Below are 11,557 nucleotides of genomic sequence, written 5' to 3' on the forward strand. Positions count from 1 at the left end.
TTATATATAAAGCTGAACTATTTCAAAAAAAAAGAAGAAGTTGGATAAAAACACATTTTAAAAATAGAAAAATCAGATTTCTCAAATTTGATTGTTGACTTTAATAACATGTCATCAATAAACGGAAAACATGTCTGTGGAGGTGTGTACCTATATGTATTGGTTTATGGCTGTGTGATATATGAACCTAAAGAGGTTATATAGTTAAACAGGTAGCATAGTCAATGGTTATAGAAAAACATATCTAAACAACAAAGAAGGCAAAAAGCTTCAACAAATACAAACCCGGACGTAGACTCAAATTAGATATTAAACCGAGGTCTTGTCCTCTACATTATCAATCAATATTTTAAAAACAAATAAATGAAAAAAAAAAACTTTCAATCTACATGGCTATACATTGAGCCAATGTAGCATTACAACAATCAAATATTGTATCCAGTAGATACTGTACTTCGTGTAATTCGTATGCTGCTACTTGTCGCCTAGCTCATCTGGCTACCTACCATTGTCTATTACTCTATTATATTAGAAGACATCTGGGTGAAATCGTCCAGGCATTGAGCTGCTTTCTTGAGCTTGCTTTAAATGCATTGTCAATGCATAGTTGTTCACCTGCATACATCAACATACCACAAGATCCATTATTATATGCTTGTTGACGAACCCTACATCCCTTGACCCGATTTGAAAAGATTATTTCTCTTTATCTACTACACATATTATCAAGATAAATCAAATTGTCATTGTTCAAAAAATACAAAATGGTAATCAAGGTTGGAGGTCGAACCTCAAGAGTCCTCAGCTGTTCTTGATACATTGATACTAACTGCTTTAAGTGTTGCACCTCTCGTGTGCTATCATCGTAATCTTTTTGGCGTTCATGCTGGATAGCCACGGCACGTTTTAGTATTGTATTCTCTCGTTGAAAAACCTCAGTTTGTTCCTTCAGCGCCACATATTCCTAATGTAAAGGAGTGGTCAAACATAACGGGAAGATCCAAAGCATATGCACACACATGCATCCATACAAATGCCATGAAAGCTTTCTAGATATACATATGTATACAAATGCAGACATATAAAATACATATATGCAGACATATAAAATACACAGAACAGAGGGGAACCAACCTTATGAAGGCTTTGCACAGCGTCAGCGCCAGAAGTCACTCTTATGGATTTCTCCAACTCCTCGAGCATTCTCATTGCACGTGATCTGGCATCATCAACACTGGTAGCACTCATGATCTCTGCGACAAACAAATCAACCCATTGTGCACCACTTCTTGGAGAGTTGGCATGAGCTGATGAATTCTTCAAAGTTGCGTCTTCTTCACTGGTTGCTGTCAACAATATAACAATTTTGCACTGATGACATGAGTACTAATACTAATGTACCAAATATTACTTATGGTGTATTCAAGAAAAGAAAAACCCAAATACTCAACTTGAAGTTAAAACTACATGATAAAGAAACAAAATTTTGAATCAGATAGCCTAGTTTAGAAAATTCTTCACATTTGGCACATATAATTTCAATGCTCCAAGAACAGTTAATCATCGAAATCGTTCAACATTGTAAGTACATCAATATCATGATATCAAACTAATAAAAAAAGAAAAACGTATGTGTATAATAAATCAATAACACAAGCGTAAAAAACCAACCACAGAACCAGAATTAAAGAAGATTCTACATTTTTTAGTTTCGAAAAAAGAAACAAAACAAACCATACAACTGATGACACACTATTCGAAATCAATACCTGCATTGGAGAACGTGACAGAACCAGAATTCCCATCGACATTTGTAAAGCATAGTTGTTTAAGACTCTTGATAGCGAAATCTAAATCATTTCCGTTATCGTCTAACGCTTTTTCCAGAACCTGCATATTCAGAAAATGATAATTTCTTGAGTCAATCAACATTTTAAACAATATACTTCAATCTTTTTTTTTTGAATCATTTCTAGTTAACAAAAACAGTTTTATAAATTCAGTCATGTAGATACATAAAGATGTAATCTTGATTCCTAAAAAGTTTCAAATCAAGAACCTTCAGGTAAGATATAGATATAATAATTAGATATATATATAAAAAAAAAGAACCTGTTTATCCAAATTAGGGAAGAGAGAACGAAGGTGATCGACGGCGGGTCGCCGGACCGGAGAACAACGAAGCTTCTTGGAAACAGGAGAAGAGGAGGTGGGTGAGGTGTCATCAAAGAAGGATCTTTTCCCACACACAATCGCAGCAGACATATTTGTTTTTCAATAGAAATCGATCTGATGTGATGAATCAGTTGATTGAATAAAGGAAATATGGATTGAATTTTGGGGGATTAGGGTTTTGGAATGAAACGGTGGCGTGAGGGAAAGATGAAAGCTGTTTGGATATCTATCTATCTATCTATGTGTATAAAGTGGGAAATGGATTGACGAACGGAAGCGGTGGATTATGGGGAAAGTAATAAGGGGGCGCGTGGGTTGCTTGAATCTGAGGAAACGCTTTCACACAGAAACTTCCCTTTTTTTTTTTTTTTTCTTTTTTCATTAAACCATTAAATAACGAAATTATCTCTTTATATATCTTATTCAGTTGTTTTAACTAAAATAATGTTCAAACTCAGGAATCATTTTGTTCATATCCAAATTTTTTGAACTCAAAACTTTAAAATTACAAATCCTCTTAAATACTAATTCATCTATTAATGGATTCATATCAATTCAATAGATATATATACTGTTGAAATTAAAATTCGTAGATCTTAGTTTCCAATCCTTGCAAATAAAATATTTCAGATTCAAATTCTGTATCATGGTTGGATAACCTCTAACCTGTTAGAAACATACATACCTTAAGTGTATGTATTTATGTATGTATAATAATTATCTTTGGAAAACTTTTTAAGCTAAACTATGTACAATTTTTAATTTGTTTGATATCTTGTAATGTAGGCATATTTTTTGGGCCAAAAACCGATCATAACCAAAGTCTACGGTTATTTGGAAATTGGAACAAATAAAAAGTAGTCAATTAGGCTTCGTTATACATTATTTAGACTAACGGTCATTTAAATAGCTCTGAAATCTGTCAGATTAACGTTTTGGATTTAGACTAGTACATTGATTTTTTTAGTCATAAATGAATTGCCAATAAACAAAACAAAGTCACTATCAAACATTATTGCTAAGGACGATTCACTAAAAGAACATGAACCCTACATAGCACATCTGACCCAAGTCACCCAACCATTTAATCCGAAATTTAAATTCAGCTGATATGATCAGGCTGAGTTACAAAATCAGCTTACCTTTAATTGGGTTTAACTTGATGACCAAGCTGAATACACAAACCCATGAACCAGGAACTGGAACACGCCACGATTGCCAATGCCCAACAGTGATTTTCAAGGAAAGCACCAGACAATATATTCATAAAATCTGAGTTCTGGATTCAATAAAAGTAATGTGTTCGCCTACAAAGTGCACCCACCAAAGCTAATCTTTCAATGGGATACAAATCCTAAACAGCCAAAACCTAACAATTACATTTCCAATCTCTCCATACTAAACTTGTTTTGTAACAAGAAAAGCAACGGGCAAAACAACGCCAAGACTGCTGAAAGATCGGTGCTTGTGATGGATACTAGAAGATGGATTTGTCCTTCACCACAAATCCTAAACTTCAAAGCCGAAAATGTAGATGTTTAAAGGGAAACCCGCCCACCAAGTGTGTTTCCCTACCTTGTGTTTCGCAGCATCTCATAAGGTTTCTTCTTCCTGTCAAGTGTTGGTCACGAATCAGATTATATGGTGATGTCAAGAATAAAACTTTTGCTATTGAAGTTCATAAAAATGATAACTACAATTTAGGTTTCCTATTATTATTCAAGAAAGATTAAAAGGAAGAAATAAAGGGAGGATATAGTCGATACCATGTCATCCAGGCGAGGCTCCACAAGAACGTAAAGTGGTATGCCATTTAGCCTCCAATTGCCCTGTTATACATGATCATTGATTCGTTGGATAAGGAAAGATAGTAACTCTGAATTGTAATATACGAGTATTAAAATACCCAACCCGACAGACCCCGCCCAATCTTCCACCTCTTAGTCTCTTACCGCAAGGCTAGTAAAACATAAACACGTCTATGGTTACAGATATTGGTTCGATGGTGTATATGTACCAAAAGAAAGCTTACCTTCACCAGTGGCAACCCAATGACACAGGCACATTCCACAACCTCAGCTCCAACACGTTCTATAGAAACATATCCAAATGAATACCACTGATCCGATCAAACATGATTGTTAAAATGCAACCACCCAGATTTACCTAAAAGCCTTATGGCTGCAGAGAGGGTTCCTCCTGTAGCCACTAGATCATCTACAATCAACACGGTCTCCCCAGGTTGTACTGCCCCAACATGCATCTCTAGACAGTCTGTACCATATTCCAGCACATATGATTCAGATATAACTTCTCCTGCACATTCCAAATTAAGGATTCCAGGTTTATAATGTTTAAATATGATCTTAAAAGAACATAAATGAGCCAGCCAAGTTCTGATATTTTTAATGAAAACTAAGGTTCAAGGGGTACCTGGCAACTTTCTTGGTTTGCGGAGGGGGACAAATTTGGCACCAATAGCCAATGCGATAGGCGGACCAAATATGAATCCTCTTGCTTCAACTCCTGTATGGGTAATCTTCATTAATCACTATGCAAGGTAATAATTTTGTACCTAAATATTATGGCCAAGTGTAACAAAATTCTTCACATCTTGTTATTGCTTATATTCAACTTATCCTATTGTTCACATCAAACTTTTAATTCATTGGTATTGTATATCTGTATGTACTTGGTCTCTTATAACTTTCGATTCATTGGCATTGTAAAGCGGTCACGTGAGGGCTATATGATGAAGTAAGCAGATGCCTACATTGAGACTGAATTGGAAGTTTGATACACGCATCAGACGGTTTTGAGAGTTGAATATATACAATTACAAAGCATGACAAATTAGATACATATTGGTGCATATAGCCCAAATGAAAGAAGAAATAAGTACACAGACAATAGATTTTTCAAAGGTAAATCCAGGATTAATCAATTCAACTTAGCTGTCACTGTAAAATATATTTTGCCAAGAATCCAATACCTAACCAACATCATAAAAAATAGGGTCCACACATTACATATATAAAAAAAAAAAAATCTGAGGAACCAAAAGGATAACGAAACGATAGATTGAGAACCAACTACAAAGATTACTGTAACTGGTAATGACATTTTGTCCTCTATAATATCAAACTAAATACCTATATGTTTGGCTGTCACTTTTTAACATTTGTTTGTCACTAGTCTACCTAATTGACAGTTTTAATATGTTGATTAAACACTAAATAACAAAAAACAATGCATATGTAATCTTCGGATACAGATATGCTACATAATCTACACCTTTCTTTATATACAAAATATGAAAGTTACATATAGGGTCCACATATCTCATCATATTCATTCTTAAAAATCTAGATGAAATGAATGAATAATGGAATAATATATTCGAAACTATATAGTAATAGAGTATTAAATACCAAAGTTGATGTAACTGCTAATGACATCTTGTCTCTACAATATCAAGCCAAAATTGCTTAGGCTGAAATTTCTTAAAATTTTTATAATAGACAAGAGTTAACAAAATTATAAATTATTAAAAGACCGCCCACCTAGAAAAAAAAAACTTCTTTTGAAACTCTTCAGCCTTGAATCTTTTACGCTCAAGAAACTTAATAGTTAAGAACGTGATGATTCAGTCAAATTTCATGTTTCTTTTTTGACTTAATAAACAAAAATAACCGTCAATTACTATTTATATTTTATTTAATACATACCGACATTCTTGATGCATGCAATCACTTAATACATTCGGCACTTACTAATTAAAAAAAGAAACAGACCCTTTGTGTCTTGGATCTTTTGCGTCTTGGATCTTTTGCAAAGGTTATATTCTTTTGTTGCAGGACCTATACGAGTACTTTTATTTTTTTGCCAATGTAGATGCAAATTATGTCCCCGATAAAATTTTATCGACCCATTAAATTTTATTTCATTTTTATTTATGAATAATCATATTCTCATTCCATTGATAAACATTTAACATAACAATAGAAGGTAGACAGTCAACAAATAGCGAAGTTAATCCTTTTTTTTTATTTAATAAAAAAAACAAGACGTTTTTTGGTGTAGTAATGTATATAACTTTGATCGCCTAGTATTAGGTAATCCAAAAACCCCTATTTGTCGGCAAGTTACAAAATGACTAAAAATCGGACAAGTTTAAAAGTACTATATGGATAATTTTATGAGATTTTTTTTAAAAAAAAAACCATTAATTACATTTAGTAGTGTAGGGTGTAGGTACCCTTTGTAACCACATCAATTCTTTAGAGTAAAGCAAAGCATGAAAAAAAAAATCCATTTTTGCATACTTGAAATTTTGGGGGCAAATGGAATAATCTCAAATAGTAGCGTAATTAATTACGAGTAATTGTGTTATTTTAAAAACAAAAGTCAAACATCAAGCATGAAGTACAGTATTTTACTCTGTTGACTTATACGGGGTATAGTATAAGATAAACATTATAATTATAATAATAATATCTCACACCAAATAGATAAGAGTATAAAGATTAAAAAGAAAAGGAATTGAAAGAAGAAAGTTGAATACCAGCAACAACAGAAATTTGCTTGTCTTTATAACGATCAACAAAGATATCAACAGTGTACTTGAACGCCTTTTGATCCAACAACAGTGTTGTTATGTCTTGAAACATTATCCCTGTCCCAACATATATAAATCATTAGAAATCCAGTTCTTTTACCCGAAGGAAAAGAAAGGAAAAATGATGATGGCCGGACCTGGTTTAGGGAAGTGGGGAACAACTCTTATGGCATCTGATATGGCCTTAATTCTTGGGTCTCCATGTAAACCATTTTCTTCTGCAAACATTCTTTCTTTTTTTAAGGAAAAAAAAAATTCCTGGCTCTCTAAATATGATTATATATGTAAAAATAATTATAAATTTTCCGGGAGAAATAAGCAAAAAGAATTAGAAAGGTGTGTGTGGGAGAGAGAGGGAGGGAGGGAGGGGGAGATATGAGATGGAAAAGTGAATCAGTTGGTCACTTCTTCACTGCTTACTATTATGTTCAGCTTATCTAAGCATGACCATGTATATGTATGCTATTTATAAGCATAATTTAACATGTACTTTCCTCCTCATCAAAAATTTTATTTCTTTGTTACTAAAAGGTGTGTGTGTGTGTTTTTTTCCTTTTTACTATCGACCAGTAAAGAATCCCGTCTAATGGACTCTCCATGACGCTCAAATATTACCGTTCTTGTTTGTCTACTCAGCTGTCATATAATATTATTACAATTTTTTATAATTTTATAATTTTCTTTAAATTTACCTCCAATATTTTCACACTATAAGGGTGATTGTAATTGTTGCACCATTGTGTTGTGTCAATGTAAGTGACACATCAATACCAATATATGTAAAATCAAACATGGATTAATTTAGTTTCAATATATAATAATTGTTCTTTCAGAAAGTTAGCGGTTTTTATCACATGTGCATTAATACTTTATATCTATACAGAGCGATATCCCGTGTTAACATACGGGTTGTTCATACATTTTTTGTTCGAATATTCTTAAAAGTTGTCATTTTATAAAACAATATTTGTCAATATATTAGTAAAAAGTTGTAATTTAGTATTTTGTTCTAGAATGTTCATTTTATTTGGGATGGCAAACCATTATACTTCGTCAGAAAATTTTAAAATTCCGATGAGTTTTACTTTTTCTCTTTTGAGTTTTTTTTTTAAGGTAAATAAATGTATAACACATATAAGATATCGAGGCGCGTAACACCACCAGGACAAAAATGGTAAACCCGACCAGGCAGCATTTGTGGCGACGTCGCCGCTAATGATGCGGGCCCCCCATGTTTGTAATGGAAAATCTGGCAAAGAATTAGCGGGCCTATTGCCAGTAATGAAAATCTACCAGAGTAATCACTGTGACGGCGTTGTCAATAATCATTGCTGGCATGTCGAGTTCGCCACGTCACCACCATTAACGGTGACGTCGTCGCTAATGCCCTGGTCGGGTTGATTTTTTTTCTAGTGATGTTACCCTGTGCGATATAAAGTAGATAAACAAAATAATGTTATACATTATTTTCAAAACATTACAAAAGTCGTTGGTCTAGGATTGACATTTATGAGTGGCAAAGTCTTGATATTCATCAAGAGCGAGATCTTTAGATTTGGTACTTGTATACAGTTGAAAGTTACTTAACTTTGAAGTTTATCTTCAAACATTTTATAATTATTTGTTATGGATAGTGATATTGCTATAACATTGTTATAAATTAGTCATCTACAACTAACATACAAATTTTATTATACAGTCTACAACTATATAATGCAGATACTGTTGTAGATAGGTAAATGTTATTGTAGCAATATATTCCCCATTTGTTATACAAACAAAAATATTGAAGGGACGGGCATTTGCAGATGTCTAGATCTCCCTAACTCTATACATGCATTTTCTTTAAGTCATTTCCAATGTAGACTTATAAATTAAGTTCAATGGTTTTAAAATTCATCAAAACTATAATGTAATTTAGATAGACAACACGATCATTCGACGTACTTCAGATGAACGATCATATCACTTTTGTGAAGCGAGAGGGTACACCACTAAGTCGGTCAATGGTTCAAAAATGATACTGATTCCTACTAGAGTGACATTTCTAACACACCAATTGATATATAGAATAGTGTCTGTATAATGTAAAATCGACGAATACTCTCACACTACAAGAAAAATGTCATATAGCGACATGCTTAGCGTCTTGTTTAGCGACATATGTTAAGCTAGCGATGCAATTAGCGACATCAAGTAAGATGTCTCTAGAAAAAAGTCGCAGATTTTTGCGTCATAAAATGTAAGACGCTAAATATGGCGACACATACAGAGACTCCAAAGAATGTGACGCAAATTTTTTTAGCGACATGACTATTTCAATCGCTATTAATGTCGCGACTGTGCTAACGAACGTCACTACCCAGGTTGCTAATCCGTACGGATGTCGCGAATTAAGTCGCTAACATCGTCGCTGATCTTCAAGGTAATTATGCCGCTTACGTGGAAGCTTTGCTTAGTACCCAATACACTCGACCTCGTGAGAGCTAAATAACTTATAGTAATTATACAAATGAAGAATATGATATTCAAACTAAAAATATAATACATTATGTTAATCATTACCACCATTCAACATAGTTCTAAAAAAATCTTAACATAAAAAAGAATGAAGTTTAAGCCTGGGATCTATTGTTGAAATTCAAGAGCATCTAGAAATTTAATAATAGCATTTTACACACTACTTATGTGGAAGCATATTCGCTTCTTGAGCTTGACCTTTCCAACTCTCCCTAGCAAGTGCATCTTCATGTTTAGTATCTGAAAATCCAAAACGGTAGTGTTACAAACAAGATAGAGAAAACTCGCCAGAAAAAAACTAGTAAAATACATAAGAGTAAATAACATTTCAACCCATCTGGTCATTCAAATCTCACTTTGTAGTTTGTACGGGTTGTAAAAGTTTCCCACCCTTTAGCAGGGTTGCTGCCACTAGACTGGTAGACAGGTAGGCACTTGCCTGAGGTGCTTGGCCAATTAGGAGCCAGAACCAACAGTTCTTAAAACAAGTTTGATGTTTTATAAAATTGATAGTTAGATGAGTTTCAAGAGTTTTAAACAATATAAAGACCCGTTCATTTGGTTACTCGGTCATGTCGCTTTTACCCCATGTCGTAACAACTATATATCTGACTCATAGAAGGAAGTGCTTCTCATGTGAGGAGCTTGATCAGAATCTTTATGATAGAGACAAATTCTTAAAGTCAATGGGTTTCTTACCTTTTATTAATTGACCCCTACTGACAAGCTCCAATTCAATGGGTTCCCCTTTCAAAGCTGGAATCGAAAACAATGCCATCAATGAGTTTTCCCTACAAAACAAGTGAAGATAGTAGTATAGTGTCAACCAGTAAACTGTTTACAGGATATAAATGAAGAACGTCACATTGATGAAACAATATCATAAAATACCAAATTACCAATCCAAATATATTGAAGAAGTTATAGATCAACATTTATTTGAAGTTATACAACTCTTTCAATATCTACAGTCAACAACGTTACATACAAGTATATACAACACAAACATATCAATTCATTTCTTAAAACATACAGGTTAGTAACAGGGCATATTTTATGTAAAGAGATTTGCATACCTCTAGCAATCCGCTCCTTCTAGGGTTAAGCATTGAACCACAAACCAAATCACATCATGCTTAGCATATAGAAGCTGTTCTTACTGCACCATGTTGGGACCATGATGGTGGTGACACTCCATGTGCAAGAGTCCATTCCCATTGTCCACTTCTATGCATAAGGAGTCCATAAGCATTTTATCTTCTGAAGGCTGTAGATGCATACATATAATCAATCTTTATAACAACTACAAGGGTTTCAGAAGTATATAATGTCGTAGGAAGTGCAGATTACATGTGCATGTGTGTGCTGGAGACATTAATTGAAAATAAAATCTTAATTATGTTATAGCATACACATAAAAAGTAGGCCGTTGAATAGACTCGCACTTGAAATACACGACCTTCTTAGAATATATAACCAAACCACAAAGATCTTACTGTCACCATTGAATTGCATCTAGACAATCATGATAAAGTGTATATGCGTTCAAAATGACAGTAAGAGTTGCAACTACGAAACATATAACAATTCAACTTGTGTTGATTCTATCAACATCCAAGTAGATACAACATATAGTCTTCAGTGGCGATTCTCATTACTAATATCATATTTGAGATCCTCATTCAAGCGTTTCATCAAACAGTTGGTGTGTGTCAACCCTAAATCATCAAATACTACTAGATATATCAACTATTGTATGTGCAATTGCACTCTGCTTCGTAAACAGATACAAACAAGCAAATAGATACATACAATAGCAGCACTAATAAATATATCAAAATCAACCGTTCCGAACAAATACATATAACAGCGGCAACAATAAAATATCGCCTAAACATATCAAGACCATACAATAGCAGCAACAATAAATATATTAACAACTTGTGATTTAATTAGAGAACCAAAACATAGCTAAAAGTGATACATAAACTTATGGCATCCAAACTTTTAACCGATAATTGATGAGTAATGCATAAAATATCGCCTAAACATATCAAGATTATAAACCGAACTACCGAAGTTTATGTTAATTATAAGTTGCTTCAATACACGGACATACACACACATACATCTATATACATACACACACAGAGATATATCTATGTATATTAATTAAATAATAATTAACAAAAACAGAAATAAAAAGCGTATAAGGATCTGAACTTATCATAATAATAAGCTGAA

General features: G+C 33.4%; 2 protein-coding genes across 2 annotated transcripts; both read right to left on the reverse strand.

Moving 5' to 3' along the window:
• Window positions 1–269: 269 nt before the first annotated feature.
• On the reverse strand, window positions 270–2,518 carry LOC122588787. The gene is made up of 5 exons (XM_043760986.1): window positions 2,113–2,518; window positions 1,770–1,890; window positions 1,135–1,346; window positions 791–964; window positions 270–615 (listed from the first exon to the last, which is right to left on the reverse strand). Exons 1-5 carry the CDS (start codon window positions 2,263–2,265, stop codon window positions 529–531), a joined length of 747 nt encoding a protein of 248 aa, XP_043616921.1. The 5' UTR covers window positions 2,266–2,518; the 3' UTR covers window positions 270–528.
• Window positions 2,519–3,410: 892 nt separating this feature from the next.
• On the reverse strand, window positions 3,411–7,218 carry LOC122586985 (adenine phosphoribosyltransferase 5-like). The gene is made up of 7 exons (XM_043759037.1): window positions 6,931–7,218; window positions 6,740–6,850; window positions 4,609–4,701; window positions 4,342–4,491; window positions 4,208–4,266; window positions 3,942–4,004; window positions 3,411–3,786 (listed from the first exon to the last, which is right to left on the reverse strand). Exons 1-7 carry the CDS (start codon window positions 7,019–7,021, stop codon window positions 3,769–3,771), a joined length of 585 nt encoding a protein of 194 aa, XP_043614972.1. The 5' UTR covers window positions 7,022–7,218; the 3' UTR covers window positions 3,411–3,768.
• Window positions 7,219–11,557: the final 4,339 nt, after the last annotated feature.

The sequence above is a fragment of the Erigeron canadensis genome, chromosome 2 (genome assembly GCF_010389155.1).
Source record: "Erigeron canadensis isolate Cc75 chromosome 2, C_canadensis_v1, whole genome shotgun sequence".
Lineage (NCBI taxonomy): Eukaryota > Viridiplantae > Streptophyta > Magnoliopsida > Asterales > Asteraceae > Erigeron > Erigeron canadensis.

What these genes read in the sequence shown, in the direction of transcription:
- LOC122588787 (XM_043760986.1), bottom strand. Translation starts at nt 2,265, where the DNA reads ATGTCTGCTGCGATTGTGTGTGGGAAAAGATCCTTCTTTGATGACACC. An exon ending in TCCCTAATTTGGATAAACAG is followed by an intron (nt 1,891 to 2,112) that starts GTTCTTTTTTTT and finishes CTGAATATGCAG; the next exon opens with GTTCTGGAAAAAGCGTTAGA. An exon ending in CTGTGCAAAGCCTTCATAAG is followed by an intron (nt 965 to 1,134) that starts GTTGGTTCCCCT and finishes CCTTTACATTAG; the next exon opens with GAATATGTGGCGCTGAAGGA.
- LOC122586985 (XM_043759037.1), bottom strand. Translation starts at nt 7,021, where the DNA reads ATGTTTGCAGAAGAAAATGGTTTACATGGAGACCCAAGAATTAAGGCC. An exon ending in CAAACCAAGAAAGTTGCCAG is followed by an intron (nt 4,492 to 4,608) that starts GTACCCCTTGAA and finishes TGGAATGTGCAG; the next exon opens with GAGAAGTTATATCTGAATCA. An exon ending in TTGGGTTGCCACTGGTGAAG is followed by an intron (nt 4,005 to 4,207) that starts GTAAGCTTTCTT and finishes CATGTATAACAG; the next exon opens with GGCAATTGGAGGCTAAATGG.